This window comes from Astyanax mexicanus, chromosome 1, assembly GCF_023375975.1.
Source record: "Astyanax mexicanus isolate ESR-SI-001 chromosome 1, AstMex3_surface, whole genome shotgun sequence".
In the NCBI taxonomy this organism is placed as follows: domain Eukaryota; kingdom Metazoa; phylum Chordata; class Actinopteri; order Characiformes; family Acestrorhamphidae; genus Astyanax; species Astyanax mexicanus.
In genome coordinates this window covers 78,397,051-78,416,662 of record NC_064408.1, presented here as the reverse complement: position 1 = coordinate 78,416,662, position 19,612 = coordinate 78,397,051, and the positions used below count along the sequence as shown (strand labels likewise).

The 19,612-nt window shown below is 38.6% G+C and overlaps 2 protein-coding genes across 3 annotated transcripts; one reads left to right on the top strand and one right to left on the bottom strand.

Annotated features, from left to right (window-relative positions):
• Nucleotides 1–308: 308 nt before the first annotated feature.
• Nucleotides 309–10,731, bottom strand: zfyve1 (zinc finger, FYVE domain containing 1). Its single transcript, XM_007231513.4, has 11 exons — nt 10,261–10,731; nt 7,805–8,309; nt 7,503–7,717; nt 6,014–6,120; nt 5,803–5,911; nt 5,611–5,708; nt 5,401–5,518; nt 3,653–3,823; nt 3,167–3,347; nt 1,994–2,110; nt 309–1,689 (listed from the first exon to the last, which is right to left on the bottom strand). The coding sequence occupies exons 1-11, from the start codon at nt 10,729–10,731 to the stop codon at nt 1,457–1,459; spliced, it is 2,325 nt and encodes a 774-aa protein (XP_007231575.3). The 3' UTR covers nt 309–1,456.
• Nucleotides 10,732–12,144: 1,413 nt separating this feature from the next.
• On the top strand, nt 12,145–18,409 carry pigh (phosphatidylinositol glycan anchor biosynthesis, class H). 2 transcript variants are annotated; one of them, XM_007231510.4, is made up of 6 exons: nt 12,145–12,256; nt 13,170–13,456; nt 16,259–16,468; nt 16,572–16,655; nt 17,714–17,795; nt 17,901–18,409. In XM_007231510.4, the coding sequence occupies exons 2-5, from the start codon at nt 13,277–13,279 to the stop codon at nt 17,786–17,788; spliced, it is 549 nt and encodes a 182-aa protein (XP_007231572.1). In that variant the 5' UTR covers nt 12,145–12,256; nt 13,170–13,276; the 3' UTR covers nt 17,789–17,795; nt 17,901–18,409. The 2 variants fall into 2 exon arrangements, with proteins under 2 accessions (XP_007231572.1, XP_049339643.1); XM_049483686.1 differs by lacking the exon at nt 12,145–12,256 and having other exon boundaries at nt 13,042–13,456.
• Nucleotides 18,410–19,612: the final 1,203 nt, after the last annotated feature.

The window sequence follows — 19,612 nt, the reverse complement described above, 5'->3', positions numbered from 1 at the left end:
TCATTATACCTCCTTCAGTATGAGTCTATGAGGTGTTTAATATAATCTGAGCAGCAGTGGGTGTTTGTAAATGGTCCCTTTAGTTCACGGTGGTTCAGTGAAGCGGGAGGCTGGGTCAGCTGTGCACATTTATAACAGGTTGTGATTTAATAACAGGAAACTGTGTTATTTTTTTAATCTGGTTTTTTTTTTACCGCATATGACATTTTCATTCTCTTTCACTTGACAAGCTACACAGAGTTTTAGATATGAGGCCCCTGGTGAAAACAGTGTCCCAGAAATGCAAATTCAAAGATTCACAGCTACACTTTAGAGAGGTACTCAAGTTTAATTTCAGCATAGGTGCATAAAACATGACAGTTACTGATATTCATGTTACTTAAATCTGTTTCAGTCACGTTCAGTCATCCTAAAATTACACTTCAAATAAAACAAACTCAATTAGACAAGCTTTTTTTTTGGCCAAGAACCCATTATATGAATCTACTGAACCCACAACAGGGGCTAGATGACAACATCTACTGTACTGATGATGAAATGTGAATATTAACATTGCAATAAAGGACTTTATGAAGGTATAGTCTAGTGGATTGGCATAATGTATAACCCACCTATGCAATACCACATAATGAATTTTGTGCGGCTTCTATATGGCTTAGTGTTAAAAGCAGTATGCAGGTCAATCACTTGGTGGCCGTAGTGACAGTGACTCCAAAAGTTGCGTTTTAAAAATCCCACTATAATCCCGTTATAAAATAAGAAATGTTCAACTTACTGAGATCATCCCACAACCAAGGAGATGAGTCCAGTAGGAGGTAAAACATTGGGTTCCATGAAATGGCCCTAGAGTACTACGTAAAGGGTAAGCTGAATAAAAACAATTACTCCCTGGGGTAGGAAACCAAAAGCAACAAAAATAAGAACTGAAATATATGTAGCTCAGGAACGGTAAACTAGCCAGCTCTGCAATTATTTTGCGGTGGCCTTTCACCTGCATTTGCTTACAGTACAGGCATTCCCTGGATTCATGCAGACTGTAAATGAGAAGGGATGCAGATTTGCTGAACTTCAGGTCATATTCACCATATGCTAGCAATATGGAACATACTACTGTCAGACATGATGGCTGCAGTGTGAACATGGTTTAAATAGCATGATAAGCAATGGATTGTCAAAATATTGTCACGTTTCCCCACTGATTTTAGCTGCAAATTAAACATGATATTTGAGTCTTTGCTTTTTCTGTCGTTCTGAGCTGGACTTCAGTGGAGCCGAAGTCCACTGAAAGCTAGAGCAGTGCTGACAAGCTTGTGAAAGAACCAAGTGTTGGAGCGAAAAGGCAGAGCTGCTCCTCTCTCGCTTATAGCACGGCGCTTCACGTCCCAGCATGGGCTGAACCAATGCAACTTGTGTGCGGGGAGGGTGTCTGTGTGAATATTGTGATATTCCCATCCTGCTAAAGGTCTCCAGGTTTCTGATTACATGCAGTACACACCCGCACGGGATGGTCCCAGCCCCTCGAGGGTACAGAGCGACGGTCAGGGGAGCAGTCATCACACACACCCTGTCCACAAGCTCGGCAATGATGGATAGAGAGGCGGGCGCTGAACTCACGCTGGCACTGGTAACAGCAGCGGATGTCCTGGTCAGGTACCCAGTAGGCTGGGCGAGCGGCATCTTTAACCAGACCTGGTCAGGCAGGGAGTAAAAGTTGCAGATTACGCTTTGCCATCTTCAAACTTATCATTAAGATTATTGCAATTCAAAATAAATTTGACATACTTGTGACAAACATCAATTTAAATAGTAATTTACCAAAATAATAGATTAATAATTTTGCATTTTAGATTTTAGATGAATTACTGGAATCAGTGTGATCAGTATGTTTATTCTGATTTCAGGTTGACTCTGACTTTAAGATTGTGATCACTTGTCAACTGTTTGTCCAGCATTTCCAGTGGGCTATTTCGGGTTGCAAGAGTGTAATACAAACCCAGAGGGATGTCTATGGCAGTGACCACGGCTCCTAAAGTGTTCTGTACAGCCTCTCCGACTTTTCTGGCTATCAGAGTCCCACTCTCGTCGTCTGCCAATGCAGAATTAAACAGCTCTGAAAAAGATAAAAAGAGAAAAGTAATGCAAAAACAAATTCTATCTTTCAACAGCCAGTAATTGTGCTGCAAAAACATCAAAGCAGGACACAAGCCTAACAGTACTGGGACACCTGTAATTAAAAAACTTTATAGTGCTTTTGTTGAAGTTATTTTCTCTATTGTCCATGAAAATGTTTTACCAGGTTTTGCGACATTGCTGTATGGATTTGATTGTATTTAGTCCCAAGAGAGCACATTTTCACTGCTCCACAGCTCAATACTGTTTTTATTCCCTCTAGTTTTTTTTTATTTTACCAAGTTGAAAACCTCTGGAATATAATCAAGAGGAAGGTGGATGATCACAAGCCATCAAACCAAGCTGAACTGCTTGAATTTTTGCACCAAAAGTGGCATAAAGTTATCCAAAGGCAGTGTGTAAGACTGGTGGAGAAGATTGCATGATGCATAAAACTGTGATTAAAAACAAGGGTTATTCCACCAAATATTGATTTCTGAACTCTTAAAACTTTATGAATATGAACTTGTTTTCTTTGCATTACTTGAGGTCTGAATCTTTTTTTGTTATTTCATTGTTATTTTTGTTATCTCATTTTCTGCAAATTAATGCTGTAAATGACAATATTTTTATTTGGAATTCAGGAGAAATGTTGTCCATAGTTTATAGAATAAAACACCAGTGTTTATTTTACTCAAACATACTAGCAAAATCAGAGAAACTGATTCAAAAACTAAAGTGGTCTTTTCATTTTTTGCAGAGTTGTATAAGTTCAGATTTATGATGTGTTTTAAATCTCAGAATTGTTCACTGCTTTGCTCTTATAATGACTGATCACACCGTCCTCAGCAATTAAACAAACCCCAAACAGGAAAACAAATTAGACATGGTAGAATCTTTGTAAAAACTGTGTACATGGATTTTATAAAGAAATATCTGTAAAGAACAGTTGATGAAAAGGCCCATTGATATGTAGTTTGCTGTTGCATTTACTAAATATAGAATTATGAACTTAACCAAATCTAGATCCAGAAATCTTTCATGTTTGCAAACTCACCCTCTGGAATGCCCCTATTTTGAAAACAGGCATCACAGACCCTTACAGGTGCCAGCCCCCACCCTCTTTCAGGCACAGGCCTGCTCTTGGAGGAGCAGGAATCGCAGAAGCCCTCTCCACAGGCCCGGCAATGGTGCTTTGTGTCATTATCCTTGAAGCTCTCACCACATTTGCTGCAGTTCTGAAACATTGAAAACAAAAAGGAGAAATGATTAATACATATCATGACATAATGATAATATACCATATGTACTAGCTGGATGCTCTGTGCAATGTAACCCTACTCTACACCTACAACAACAACTACACCTACAACTTTTCATCATTTGTTGCACATAGCCTACACTTAGACATGTCTCTACTGCTAACTAACCATCCACCAAGAGAGAGAAAACAGCTTTGTCCAAACCATCACTTGTGGCTTTATCCTCTATAATTTGTTTTTTTTTTTTTAAATGGAAAGAAAAGAAAAGCTATGACATTTACGAGTATGAGAGAGTTGGGTTTCCAGTAAGCAGGGGCGATCTGGTCTGTGAGCCAGGAAGTGACGGCTTTGGCAGGTTTGACGCTCAGCTCAGACACCGACTGGGATATGTAGTTCACTCCGTCCAGCAGCCTTTGGGCAGCGTTGTTGTTGTCCTTCAAGAATCCATCAGACTTTAGGGAAAAAAATAGGGAAGGTAAAAAATAATGATACATCAATTAATTAGAAAAAGAACAGCAAGACAGAACAGAAAGAGATCTCTCAGTGGGAAGCTAGTTGTTGTTGAGTGTTATCCTCACTCTCCCATGTTAGTGGCTATCTTGTGTGATAAGAGTGACCTAGATAGCTGGTAGGTATTTCCCACCACTAGCACAGGGGAAAAAACTGTGTCTACACAAAGTATGCATACAAGAACACAGGTTTTGGATGACCAATAACCAATAACAGGTCATTTCAAGTCCACACTGTGACAATGTGCCAATATCCAATTACAGGCTTACTCTGCAATATTCCACATGCATAATATTGTTGTTATTGTGGACACTATGAGTTTGAAACTCACTCAGTTCCTTATTAACTAGGTTTTTCAGTATACTCCACAATGGAGGGCTATTTGTGATTTGAGCACTCAAATCACTTTAATTAAGTTTTGCATTAAAATTACAGTTTCCTTGTTGTAGATTCTCAAAGCAGCGTTGCATTTACAAACTGATCAGAGGTCAATGAAATCCCAAAGGTACCTATACTATATAGATGAAAATATTTGGACACACTTCTTAACCCCATAATTACAGGTGTACAAAACTGAGCACCATATCTTTAGTAATATTAGTAAAAAAAAAAAACGGGTGAATCTAAAAAGCGTGGATCTGTAATAGGATGTTCCAATTGCAACAAGTCTGCTGCTGAAATTCCCTCCCTCCTTGATACTAAATCCTCAGTTTAGAGTGCTATTATTAAAATAAAAGCTTGTTTATGTGTCTACATAGTGCAGGTTTTCAATCCCACAATTAAAAGGTTGAAAACAATATTAAACATTTAATCCAGCATGGCAGACAGCTAAAAGTTCTTCAAAAAATACCAAAAAATAAACCGTAAAAACAACAGTATAAGGATGATTCACCATAAGATTCATTGTAAATTCCTTTAATATGCATTGTAATATTACTTTAATTTCTCTTGCAGTATTCCACTTCAGCTTTATCAACAAACATTTATATGCATCTGTCCAGTAAGCACTTATAGCAGCATCTGTATTTGTGTATTTACTGTTGTGATCTAAAAGCTGAGTTGCACAGAATCAAAAAATAATTATTGGATAAAACTGCATTAAGTCAAAATAAAATTGATGTCTGAAAAGACAAACCCAAAATGTCAGAAGTAAATGAAAGAATCTGGTAATTATCATCATTCACATGAGCTAACAAAACTGCTTTATGCATGTCACACTTTTCAGATTGTTGTTTGATAAACATGTAAAAAAACAAAAAACAAACAAACATAATTTTCGTTCCACTTCACAATTATGTGCTACTTTGTGTTGTTCAATCACTTAAAATCAAACAACACAAGTTTGTGGTTGTAAGGTGACAAAATGTGAAAACAGTTTAAGGGGAATTCATACTTTTGCAAGCCACTGTATAGTTGAATTTAAATAATAAGTTGCCAATTTTTACCTAACAATATATACGCACACATTAAAATATTTATATTTTATGCACTCAAAAAGATATAGATTTTTTTCGCTTACCCCAGGCCAAACATGCTGGATCTCTGTACGGACCACTGTGTCCACAGGGTCCTGGTTCCCATACCAGTACTGCCTACTCCTATAGATCACTGAACAGTTGGGACACTCAATCACATACCTGCAAAATAATTCCAGTTTCATCTTTCAGACTTTGCCTAATACATTGAGCTGAATGCAGTGTAGTGTAATCAATAGCCAACAGCAGCTTACCCAGACCAGGCATAAATGGCCAGTCCAAACCATGGTGAGTCAGAGGACGCTGTAGTCTTGGGAACCACAATCACCTCCTTACCACTCTCATAACATGCCTATAATAACAAATAGGCACATACAATGTCATTATATGATCATGTGAACTTTTAACCACAGAGTTTATTTAAGGAGTTGAAATGTGTTACAGACCTTGCATGTATAAATACGGTTGTCATAGTGAGGTGAATAGCGGCAGCGATGCTTGGCCTCATGGCTCACTCCTTCCCGCAGATGGTTCATGCTGTTCCTGCAGCCGGAGCTGAAAGCCAGATTTACAAAATACTTTAGTTCACACATACTAAACTCCCCGGCTCTACTGCTGTACTGCTATCTGCTGCAGTGAACTGATACAAAAACTCACCCGCAGCTGAGACAGATGCTGGAACAGGTGAAGTACTCATCAGGAAAGAAGGAGTTGCTGGTCAGATGCTCGTCAGGAATCTCACCACTGAACCGCTCACTTAAAGCCTAAAATCACATTTTAATAATCTTATAATCAATATGCCCCACATCACAATTTTTGTTTAAATAGAAGTTCAAAATTTGCTGTACAATGTTGAAAATATACTAATGTTGCAATATTTTGTTGTTCTAAAATACACAGCTCTGAAAAAAATAAAAAGACCACTTTAAAATGATCAGTTTCTCTGATTTTAATATTCCTTGGTATATGTTTGAGTACACTGTTTAATTTGTTTCTATTCTTTTTAGAAAATAAATGCAATAAAAAAAATTATAAAATGAAAACATGACATTGCACTTCTTGCGATGCAAATACTGTGCATGCCCATGTAGCGATGCAATGCAAAAATTATATATTGTGCAGTACATTTTATGAACATACTGCCTACTTGACTATATACTGTCAATGTACAATTGTATGTCTTTCATAACATAAAAAATAAATAATCAAATCACACATCACAGAGTTTGTATTAAGCAAGACCACCTTTAACAGATTTCACAATTTGCAAATGCTAAAAATAATCATAATCTTTTAATTCTTGTTGCTGATTTTTTAGCTTCAAATTTTATAAGATAATTTAAGGTATGAATTTAGGATTGTGGTATTCTGTGGAATTTATTCTTCCCTCCACACCTCTGAAATATTGCCAATGGAATGACAGATCAATCCCTATGCTTTACAATTGGCATGGTGTTTTTCTGATGAAATGCATTTTCTCATTCACCGAATTTATCTTTTCAGATTATGGCCAAATACTTAATATTTAAAAATCACGTTTATGCAAGCAATGCTGCACACTGGAACAGTGTACCTCCTTACAATCATGGTCACATTGGAATTTTGATTTGCTAGTCATAATCAGTTGTCTCTGAGGTATTTTATATTCTTCCAGAAGTTATTGCCTTATTTCTTAAGATTATTAGTGAAGGAACCACAAACTGAAATGTTTTGCAATGTCCTTACAAGGTATTGTTACTGCTTCCCCAGCCATGAACTCATTTATATATAACCACCAATTTATAATACAGTGGTTTAGTGTGCACGTTCATAGTCAGGAACAAGAAATTATTTTACTGAACATTTCAGCATTTCATGTTTTTGCTCAATACTAAGCAAACAACCAGAATAGCCAAACAGAGCTCAAAGGTACACTGATAAAAATAGCTTCTTTGATTTGAGGAGATGAAGAGAGGTTGTTTGTGCTAAAATTAGCAGATTTCAGTGCATAAAACAACACAAATTAAATACAATATAAGTGTTGAATATTGGTCCTGTAATATTGTATATATCTGTTATTGTTATGTATATATCATATCCTTTTATATGTTATCCTAAGAAAGACGCCTGTGATTCGTACCATGTGTAAATGAGACAGCATTTTTACCTGCAGAGCCTTGTAGATGACACTTGCAGAACGTGGAGAGCGTGTGGTGGTGTTGTCCAGCTGCGACTCCACGCTACGCAGCAGGCCATTGAAATCAGTGGGAGGGTTATAGGTGCGTGTGCCTCGATACTGAATAGAGCTGAAAGCCTCTGGGAAGAGCCCAAGCTTTCTGAAACGCTCCTGGAGAAGGCGCTCGGCAGACTCAGAAGGCTTATCTGCAGACCATTAAAAAGCATGGATTAGTGCTGGACAGTACTTAAATGATTTCAAATCGAGATATTTAAAAGGTCCAGAACACTGACCTGAGCCTAGCAACTTGGTATGGACGGTCTCGTGAAAAATGATAACAGCAGGGCCCAAAGTGGAAAGCGGCACATCCAGACCACAGCGGGCAGTGGTGGCTTTCAGCTCCTTTGTAAAATGCTTTAAATAAGCATCTGAAGCATCGCCCAGAAACTTAAACAGATCATCGTGAAGACGGTCGGCGTGTGTGCGGTAAATGACCAGGTCTGACACGGCCAGCACCTTCAACAGGAGACGGGTCCGCTGGCCCTGGTTTGATCCTGCTCCCAGGAGTCCCTCTGTGTCGACGACCACCACCTTATGAAGTGGGTCAAGTGCTGCCCACACTCCAACAGTGCACGACTCCTGCGTGGGGGATGTCTTGAACACTTCACGGCCTTTGAAGAACGTGTGGTTTAGGGTGTGTGATTTGCCTTCCCCAGTATTACCAAAAATGGACACCACCTTCAGCAGTTCATCCGGTACACAGCCCAGTCTCTTCACAAAGTTATCTCCACTCTTTACCTGATCACAGTAGAAGTGCAACATAGTTTACGGTCATCGCTTTTAATATGGTAAGGTGTTGAGTTTTAAAATATACTGAGAAACTAAAATTACTTCATGATATTCCTAAAAAGTAAAATCCATGTAAAAATATTCAAAAACTGTCTGCTTTATAGTTTTGTGGAGTGGATTTATTTCTAATAAACAAAAATAAATTCAGTGTTGACACTTCTTTTTTTTTTACCTCTATATTGCATATTTTCGGCACTGTTTACCAATCGTGGTTCTGAAGTAGCCCTGCACTACACTAAAGCTAAAACCAAGCAAAACTAATGAAGCTAAAACTAATGGAAATCAATGTCATCTATAGTTTTTGATCAATGCCTGCTACCACTGGTTTACCATGGTTCTTCACTGGCATGATTTAAAATATTCATTGGTATCACCTTTAGATCATCCATGATTGACTATGATTGTTCTCTTTTTTTTATTCCTTTAATTCCAAAATACTCAACGAGCAAGACAATTTACAGTAAAAAGGGCCACCCTGAAGTCAATCCTGAGAACCTATGCTTTGATTTCAGTGCACACCAACATAACATGCCTATCTCAATTTTTTTTTCTTTTTTTACTATGGGTTGGCCCCACATATACATGTCAGTGAAGGACCTTATCAGGGTCAGTGATGAGAACAGCAGGAGTAAAACACAAGCCCCATCTGGGTTGCACTGTGAACATAGATGAAAGTAAGGTGTGCTGTAATGATGAGGCACAACTGAGAAATCCAACTGGGTCAAGACAACACAAGACAAGACAACCATAGTGTTCATACTTGTGCTGGAAGCACAGGTGGAATTTGGCCTTCGCCTTTAACCCATTTGTGCAGTGAACACACACACGCATACACACACACCAGTGAATACAAACACCAAGTAACCAGTAATACAGTGAGCTCAATTAGCCAACAGTGGCAGCTTGCCAATCCAGGGTATCAAACCCACAACCTGGTTTTCAATAGCCCACTCAGAGGTCATGCCCACCTCAAACCCACCTAGCCCATATTTCATCAATGAGGGCGCCACATGAGCCTGTTGGCTTGGTGAAATGTACCAAAAAGTACAGCCCTGAAAAAAAAATAAGAGACCACTTCGAAATGATCAGTTTCTCTGATTTTACTATTTATAGGTATATATTTGAGTAAAATGAACAATGTAGTTTTATTTTATTCTATAAATCACTGACAACATTTCTCCCAAGTTACAAATGCAAATATTGCCATTTAGAGCACTTGAAAAAATGAGAAATGGTCAAAAATAATTAAAAAGGTAAAGTGCTTTAAATCCTTAAATAATGCAAAGAAAACAAGTAGATATTCATAAAGTTTTAAGAGTTCAGAAATCAATATTTAGTGGAATTACCCTGATTTTTGATTACAGCTTAATGCATCTTGGTATGCTCTCCACAAGTCTTTCACACTGCTTTTGGCTGACCTTACTCCACTCCTGGTACAAATTCAGGCAGTTCACCTTTGGCTTGTGACCAACTTACATCTTACATGATTACAATTAGAGTTTTTTTTAATGAAAGTTGTGACTAAAACTGTGGGTTATTCTACCCATTGTTGGTTCTAAACTCACCCTAAAATAAAGCTTGCTGTTTGATTGCTGTTGTTCCTAAATGCATATGAACTTGTTTTTCTTTTGTTTGCATTATTTGAGGTCAGAAAGCTCTGCATTTCTTTTTGTTATTTCAGCCATTTCTCATTTTCTGCAAATAAATGCTCTAAATGACAATATTTTTATTCTGAATTTGGGAGAAATGTTGTCCGTAGTTTATAGAATAAAACAACAATGTTTATTTTATTTAAACATATATCTATAAACAGCAAAACCAGAGAAACTGATTCAGAAACTGAAGTGGTCTCTTATTTTTTTTTTCCACAGCTGTATGTGAATCCATCTCATTCCCATACCTGCATATCCTCCTTCTCATCCACCAGCAGGAAGCTGCAGACCTTGTCCAGCTGGGCGTTCACGCGCTGCAGGTCCTCGTCAGCATCAGAGTTCATGTTGGCCTCGGGGGGTTTGCAGGGCGGGTAGGCAGAGAGGGGGTGCTTTCTTTTACTCACGCCGCTGTGAGTGCGCTTCTGGCAGTCCAGGCACAGGTTGATCTTGCAGCCCTGACACCTGACCACGGCCCTGAGGCGAGAGCCGTTGGCAGGACAGCTGCCGTCGCCTTTGCAGGAGTCGCAGAAGGGTACGTGGCCCTGGGAGATCCGGACGCGGTCGTGGTTCCTCATGCGCTCCTGCCGGTGCAGCTCCAGCTCGCAGCGGGCGCACTGCAGGCTGCCGCACTCGTCGCACTCGAAGGCGGCCTCATCCGAGCCGCCGCAGGCGTAGCTCTCCTGGCAGACCAGGGCGCCGTTCACTCCCTGCCCGCTCATCCTGGAGCCACAACTCACTGAATTACAAGCAACTTTAACTTAGCTAACGTTAGCTAACTTGCTCAGACCTCGAAACGCACCTGATGATAATAACCGTTCATTAGAACCATTGAAATTATTGCTTGATCACGAACTCAACCTAACTAGTTATCTGCTTTAAAACCAGTCTGCATAAGAGAAACAATAATAAATAAATACAAAAACACCACACACCCACCACTTAAGGCTATGACACTGACTCCAAACCTTACACGCACTAACCCAACTAAATTAGTTAACTACTAAACTATTGCACCAGTTTAAAAGTTTAAAGCTGCTCTTAAATCCACTTTTAATCACAACCTGAAATAACACCATGTATCCACCACAGATATTTACAGCTAGTTAACTTAACTAGATAAGCTAGCTAAAGTTAGTTACTGAACTTATGACACCGCTGGAACAACGCCCAGATCATTCCATTTGCAAGCTACCTTGGTTAACTTTAGCTAGTTAACTTAACTAAGCTAGTTAACAAATTAACTTGTAGTAAATTAAGTAAGACTCTATCTTTAGAATATTATTAGATAAATCTAACCTAAATTAGGACCATAGATGGATTTTGTTTAAAAATATTTAACTTTTGTAACTAATGACACTCTAGAAATTGATAAATTATCTATCTAGCTAGTTAACCTATCTTTTTTTTTTTTTAGCTAATTGGGTTAACTAAACAAGCTATCACACATACTGGCCTTTAGTATCTTAGGGAACGTTACTGTATATTTAGCTGGCTATTAGCTCCCTAGCTAGCATACTGCCCCGCCACAGTCCCATCTGCTCAAGCGACCATTAGCAGCTAGCTAACTAGCTCAGCTAACTTAATGATAGTCCGTGGTTTAAATAAACAACATCACCAACCTCTCAAAGCCGCTCTCAGCTCTCATATCTAGCTACACCCTGCAATATCACCCTGATAAACGCCACAGGCTACGAGGACGGACGCGGACGGACGTGTTGAGCTTTTGTTCAACAAGCTAGCAGCATTAGCATTTCGTTAACAGGAGGAAAAAGGATACTGCCCTCTAGCTAACACTCAATGACAACAAATAATAGACTTTCTTTAATAAATACACAAATATTAGACAGGCCTGACTGGCTCCGTGCGCCCAGCTGCGTTTAAAACGGTCTGTGAAGCGCGTTTATCCCAAAACAACAACAACAACAGCAGCAGCAGCAGGAGCTCTGGGGTCTGCGGTCAGCAGCCTTCCTGACTTAGCAAAACAGCACAACAAATCTGTATTTCGAGCGAGACAGCGGCGCAGTTTTCACCAGACCGGCCGCAGGAACACACACAGCAGCGCCCGGGCTGTCTCTGGACAGATTTACAGTCTGGACAGGAAGGTCGAGCCGCTTGTTTTGAGAGCAGCTGGTTAGCTGAATAATTCCGCTGGCCGGTTGATTTCGGAGAGTGTTGTTGCCAAGTCACATCAGCTGATCGACTTTGTTTTCAGCCTGAAGGTCGGAGGGGAACGGCTGCTGCAAGGTGAGTAGGGAAATGTAGTGAAAAACCGAGGGAAAAGGCGGCTAACGAAGCTAGTTTGCTAACCCATCTATTTAACCGCTGTTTCTTATCGTCCCTGTTAACGTCTTCTGTTTTTTTTTATGCAGTAACACTGCACTCTTTCAGCAATGCCATGTGTATTAACTATATTAGTGATGCTAAGTGTTTTAATGTATTACATTTTACCGGATGAATAGGATAATCTATGGAAGGTATAGAGACTTATTACATAACTTATTTTTGAAATAACTCGTCATAAATTTTAATTATATTTCTTTTATCATTCTAATTTTACAATAACAACTAGTTAACTTAGTGTCCCCAGCTAGCATAGCCCTGTCAACTCATTTTAATGAGGTGTGGCAATAGGAACAGTGTCTGATGAGTGTTTAATAAGGCAGCTTACATCTGCTCAGTTTATGTATAAGCTAATGGTGTTTTTTTTTGTTATTTTCTTACTAATAGAGTTACTTGAGTTTATGTATTTATTTTATGAGTGTATTCAATCAGGTAATTTGTTACAGTTAAACAGTTAAACCTATACTACTACTACTACTACTACTACTACTACTACTACTACTAATAATAATAATAATAATAATAATAATAATAATAATAAAAAAGAATAAGAAAAATAATAATTATATTAATAAGAAAAATTGTCGACCAAACTTAAGACTGTAAATACATTTTTAATTCCGCAGTGGCATAAAAAAAGAAATCTTGCTTTAACATGTCAGTTTAAACGTGGTAAAACTCAATTTCCCATGATGCACCGTGTTTTTTAAGGTCGCCAGGTTCTGTTCTATCGATGTGAACTGATACTCGCCGAGGCTTCATAGACATTAGTAAATATCTGGTTATATTTGGACTGTCTTTATGTACTGTATTACAGGCTTTAATCAGTATTGAACACACTTCTGTGTTGGTGAGGCGTCTTTCTGACGGGTGTTTCAGCGCTGGTTTGTGACAGCTGAGCTTGTGCTGCTGTCTGCTCCCGTCATGGCTGAAGAAGGACCGTTTACAGACATCAGCGGTAAACCCATCTCGCTGGAGTGTCAGAACTACACTCCTTTCTGCAGAGAGTTCACTGTCAGCTCCCCGAAGGTCTCTCTACTCAAGGTGATGGGGTACACCTGCTCCGTCTGGCTGCTCGCCTACGCCGTGTTCTTCCTCACGGAGGTACGTAAGTTAGCGTAACTTGCTAGGTTAGCTTCGCTAGTTAGCTAACATGACCTAAATACACTGTTGTTTTTTTGCAGTGTTGTACACTGTAAAAATGAAAAGAACAGAACCGTTTAAGTTTTGAAAAAGAAAAAAGAAAGAAAAAGAAAAGAAAAGAAATACTTTTTTTTCATATGCATAAAACTTTAAATATTAATTCTCACCAACTTTGAAGTTTACTTTGTGTTGTTAGTTTGACTCATTTAGGTTCTATGATGTGTTTTGTAAGTTCCGCTGTCTATCCATTAAGGTCACGTTTTACATAAATCAAACTCGCATAATGAGCACTATATTGTTTGTTAATATAAGTTAGCAACTGAGAATTTATGACTATTTTATATCTGTCTTATTGTCAGTCATATAAGTATTGCGGTAATGCAAACAGAACCAGCTGGTACCAGACAGCCTTCAACACTGAGGCCAGGCAGCTACTATTATATAACACATAAGTGAAGACCAAAAGAAGACAGTCTGTGGAGAATGACTGCACACTGATGGTGAGTGAGAGATGGGAGGACACACCCAATATGCAAATAGCATGACCAACATCAGGTGAAAAGCCCCTGCAGAACTGCTCAGTAGACCCTGTTTAACTGAAGAGTAAAACTGAGCAATGTGCAGTAGTGCAGAGTAGTTGGCTTGGCCTCAACTAGGGTTCAACTGCAATTTGTAAAATTTGCCACACAAATGATTTAGTCAGACCAACTTTTAACAAAAAACGTAATAATGTTAGTTGAGGCAACTAGTTTGCTATAGTTTATGGTGCAATTCAATATTTCTTGTTCAGCTGACTTAAAAATCACAGCAAGAAGAACAATTTTGAGTTTGGTTTTTACAGTGTACAGAGAGTACGTACCCTAATGTGACGTAAAAAAATAATAATATAAAAGAGATAATGCGTGGCCACGACTTATTAAAGCATGGGAACGCATTTCCACGCTTTAATAGGTCGGTCACGCATTATTTCCTTTTCTTTTATTATTTTTATTTTTTGCATGATTTCACATTAGGGGCACTGTAGTGTTTTCATGAATAGTTAGTTAGCGTTACCAAGCCTTACATTAGCTACTACTGTGTCAATCAGTAAAGTACTAATAAAATATATGTATGAGTGTATGTATAAAATAGAAAAAGATTAATAGTTAGCACATTTATTGCATGTATATACAAACAAACTGTAAATACACTAGGTGGCAAAATAAATACTAAATAGACTGCTAAATATCACTTTCATCACATATTTTATAATGTAAAAAATGTTTGTGATATTACTGCTAACGATATGATTTGGCGCTCACCTGTAACACCCTCTTCTTTAGTCACATTCTCACATAGGGGTCCGTCCTAAAATGGCAAGAATCCAGCACAGTTCAGTGATTTTGTTGTTGATTAGGGTCAACTCAGTCAATCAGTTATATTGCTGCCAAGCTTATTCCTCATCCCCTGTGCTTGAGTTTCAGTGGGTTAACTGGGTTTCAGGTGAGCACAAGCACAGTCGGTTTAAGATAGGGATGCACTAAAATGCACTAATCTTCTAAACTGTGGATCAAATTAATGTACCTTGAAATAAAAGCTGAAATGTTGAACTTTTGTATCATATTCATCTTTTAAGGTCAAACCCAAATGTTTTCAGTCTTCAACAGAAATAAAGGGATTGGCATCGCTGTTCCAATACTGTTAGAGGGGACTGCTAACAAAGCACAATTTGACTTAAAATTGATTATTTATTAAATGTATTAAGACTAAATTAATTATTTAGTCTTTTGCTTAATAAAAGTTATTACTTTTGGCTGAATATTTTATGCATCTCTGTAAACACACATCTGCAGAATTGTTGACTTTGTTTGTGTGTCTGGGTAATTGTAAAGTATATCCTCTAGAGGGCAGGACTGGTTGAAATATACCTGGCATGCATGGAAATAACTTTTTGAAGACTTACAGGTCAGCTTCCAGAAATATCTGCCAGAACCAGTTTACGAGGAACCTGGCCTCTGTATGTTCCTCCCTTTATACTAGAAACAACAACAACAACAAATACCCTAGGGGGGGCTCCAGAGCAAGGACTAAAGGTTAAAACCTTAGTAAAGCTTTTTTACCTGGTAACTACATAGTAATTGGCTGGCAAGCTGAACAGTCATTGGTTGTTTGTGTTTATTTATGTCTTGGATGATCATTAAATAGTGTTGGAAATATATATATTTCCAATATATGACGTTTGTTAAAAAAATTTATGCTGTGCTTTTGTGTACATATATATATATAATTAGACAAAATATATAATTATTATATTATTATTATTTCTAAATTATGTTTTTTTCCCTACATATAACCAAACAAGGAACAAGGTGACACTATTGAGTGGTTGCTTCCCCTGTTTTATTTTATTAAATTTTTTTGCTTTTGGCATTCCTCACACTCCTCCACCTTCCTTTTAACTACCTTCCTTCTACCCAGAAAGAGTATGGACCATGTAACCAGGATGGTTGTGTTGTCCATTTTAAATCATTTTCATCTGCTTTTCAGCTACACCCTTTTTATATATGGTATCTGCAATCAGGTTTTCCTGGATTTTGTCAAAACTGTTCTTTCATCCATCTGTGCAATACTACTTATGCCACTGGCAGCAGCACAAACCCCAAAGCATTATAGATCCAACCCCCATGCTTCACAGCTGTAATGGTGTTCTGTTAATGAAACTCTTTGACCTGTAGTACAGAAAGCCTAAAGAGCAGAGCTAACTGTGTGTAACATTTGTTGTAGAACACCACCGTCCTGTCGAGTGCTATAATGGTGACGTTGGTTGGAATGATTCTGCACATCCACTTTGTGAAAGTGGACCAAGAAACTCTTCTCATAATCGGCTCACTGGGCATCCAACTGTCCTCTTTATACGCCTCAGGCCGGGAGAGCACTACATTCATTGAAATGAGCAAAATCAAAGACATTGTAATCAATGAGGCTATTTACATGGTAAGTAGACACCTTGTTGTTTACAGTGACCAGTAACATAATGTACGACTGCTACTGTTTTTTTTTGCTCATATAGATCTACCTATGTTTTTTTGTCCCCCAGCAAAGTATTATATACTATCTTTGCATCTTGATAAAGGATCCATCAGAGCCTGATGGAGTTGCCAGTGTTGTCCCTTTATTTCAGGTACGTATTTCTTCTACAGTATATACACAAATAAATTGCTTCCCAATAGGCATGGTTCCAGTGGTTTCATGTTTATCTGCCCCAAAGAGTCTTATTTTATTGACAGTACTTTTTTGCAGGGACTAGACAAGCTGTGTGGGCATTTATACATGTGTGTCAGTAATGGATCTCACCTAAAGAAGCTTAATGCATACATTAGACGGGGTCTCCACAAACATTTGGACATATAATATGTATGCTTAAAATTATTTAATTCAATGGTGCCATCAGCAATAGAATAGGCAGCAGAATAGGCATAAGGACTGCTTCTATCTTATGAATAAATCAGTACCTGATTTCACTAATTATGTTGTGGCTAAATACTACCAAAGCCTCACATAATTGTTGTTAAATATAAAGTAAATTCTTCACTAAAGAGTAGAGGCTTTTACTGTAACCAGACAGGACAAATTGGTTAATACTCATGATTTTATAAGCACCTCTGTTTGAGCCGGTGGCTGCCCCCTTCTGGACATACAGTGAAGTTGATGATTTGACTCCAGTATAATGTCTTCATTAGTCAAGTCATTATCAACCGCTTCATCCATTAAGGGTCGCGGGGGGGTGCTGGAGCCTATCCCAGCCGGCATCGGGCGGAAGGCAGGATACACCCTGGACAGGCTGCCAATCCATCGCAGGGCAGACAGACACAGACAGACACACAGACACATTCACTCACACACTCACACCTAAGGGGCAATTTCAACCAAGTTCCAATTAGCCTGAACGTGCCGTCTTTGGCCTGTGGGAGGAAACCGGAGAACCCGGAGGAAACCCACGCAGACACGGGGAGAACGTGCAAACTCCACACAGAAAGACCCGGGACGCCCCAGCCGGGAATCGAACCCAGGCCGTCTTGCTGTGAGGCGGAAGTGCTACCCACTGCGCCACCGTGCCGCCCCAGTATAATGTTACCACATATTTTTCAAAAACAGCACATGAGAAGATGCAATCTTTCACTGGAATTTGGTGACAATTCAACATTTTTTTGAATATTACATGTTGCATTCCTCCCCCAGAGTTCAAAGCCTCGGCTCAACTGCCTGGTTCGCGTGTACAAAAGCTGTCAAGAGATAATTGCACAGAGCCGATGACATAAAGGTAAAGGCATAATGTCCACATGACAAGTCTGCATGCTGATAATATCTTTTCAGTGACGATATGCTTTCCAGACATGTATTTAAAGCCCCTTTTTTTCTTTTACAGTGTTTTTCATCAGTGCTCAGCTATGAAAATGCTTCACTGCAGTCTGGAAACTCTCTGTAAACTCCCGACCAGTGTTTCATCCTGGCAGCTTGTCCTACATCACTCCGTTTTGACTGTTTGGTTTCTAAAGTCTGACAGTTATATTGACAATGTTAATAACACTAGAAAAATGAATAACCTTAAAAATGAATTGTCAGACAATCCCTGGTTAGTTGAGTATTAGTGACTTGAGTCATGAGTTGGGCTGTTTGGCACTTTCTGAGGTCAAGTTTTAGAATTATAGAGGTAAATTAGCTTTATTTATTAGCCAGATCCATTGAAACTCTCACTGTGATTTCAAACTGTATGTTTGTTTTTTGTTTTTATAGAAAATCATGTAGTAACTTGTAGGAACTTTTCAGCTTGTGAAAGGTAATATGAATTAGTTTGTACACAGCTGTACATTGTTGTACATTAATTTTAGAAACTTTGAAAAACAAATCTGTAAATAAAATAATTTTGATTAGTCATTTCCTTTTCCTGCATTTTTCTTTTTTTGTGATCAATTATTTATTTATTTTCATTTTTATCCACATTACCAGCAACAATGTACATTACAATATTGAAGAACAAAAAAAAAATGAGGGTGATTGTGTATGCCACCCTCGAACTCGCACCCCCCTCCCCAAAGCACCCCACCTCAATGGCCAGTTAATCAAATACAATGTGATAGTATTCAGAAATAAAACAAAAAGTTCAGAGCAATGCCATAAACATCTCAGCAGCATTTTCCCAAGCCAGTAGTGTCTTTTCCTTAGCGCCATGAATGCGGGCGGTAGAAAGTTCCAGGTTGATAACGTCAATACCTTTTCCTGCATTTTTCAAAAACAAACTAAAAAAAATAAGGTGTTAACAGCTGATGCCCACTAGGGGGAAATCATGCGTCTCTTGTGAGTTAGGCAGTCTTCCTACGTGACAAATTAGGTAGTAAATAAAGTTGTTTGTGAATAGAGCAATGTTTGTCAATCCTAGTCTTGGTCCCCCCTGCCCTGCACATTTTAGTGCCTTCCCTGCTATTACCATACCAGATTTAACTAATCAGCTCATTAACAAGCCCTCACAGTGTTGCAGGAGTTCTGTGGTAAAGCAGGGCATCCTTAAAATGTGTGGGGCAGGGGGCGCCAGTATTGTGATTGAGAAACAGAGAACTAGACAAAGGATAAATTAGTACATCTTTCATACATTATTATTTATTTATTTATTTGTTTTAATTTGTCATGCCTAGTTAAGTGTTTTGTATTCTCCTTGATGTAACAGTTTAGACAATAAGTGACTGATTTCAGTAGGATTCACCATTGTGGTTTACACTGATACAATGTATAGATACTGACTGTAGTCTCCACAGCCTTACTCTCAGTCTCCAGCATGGTCACTATTGTTGCTGGATTATGCTAATCCACCTCCCCTCCTTCTTGGTTTGTCGGCAGTAATTAATTGTGCAAGCTCTTTTGTAAGAAAGTGTTTTCAGCGCAAGAGAGATTTAAAGATTGCTTACATGCTGTTTATCTAATCAAACTATACTGCATTAAACAGGTTAGATGGAGGCTTGTTTCATAACCGCACCCACTCCCAGTAGAACTACTATGCCCATGGTTCCATGTTGATCCTCCATTTTTATTTTCTCAAGAAATGTTGTGCCATCATGGCCTACTTATGACCCAACCATACAACAC

Bases quoted from the DNA above. Each gene is read 5' to 3' on its own strand.
- zfyve1 (XM_007231513.4), bottom strand. From the start codon at position 10,731: ATGAGCGGGCAGGGAGTGAACGGCGCCCTGGTCTGCCAGGAGAGCTAC. The intron at 7,718-7,804 runs GTCAGTGTTCTG...AATGGTCTGCAG, and splicing joins TACCAAGTTGCTAGGCTCAG to ATAAGCCTTCTGAGTCTGCC. The intron at 5,519-5,610 runs GTAAGCTGCTGT...ATTATTTTGCAG, and splicing joins GCCATTTATGCCTGGTCTGG to GTATGTGATTGAGTGTCCCA.
- pigh (XM_007231510.4), top strand. From the start codon at position 13,277: ATGGCTGAAGAAGGACCGTTTACAGACATCAGCGGTAAACCCATCTCG. The intron at 16,469-16,571 runs GTAAGTAGACAC...TTTGTCCCCCAG, and splicing joins TCAATGAGGCTATTTACATG to CAAAGTATTATATACTATCT. The intron at 16,656-17,713 runs GTACGTATTTCT...TTCCTCCCCCAG, and splicing joins GTGTTGTCCCTTTATTTCAG to AGTTCAAAGCCTCGGCTCAA.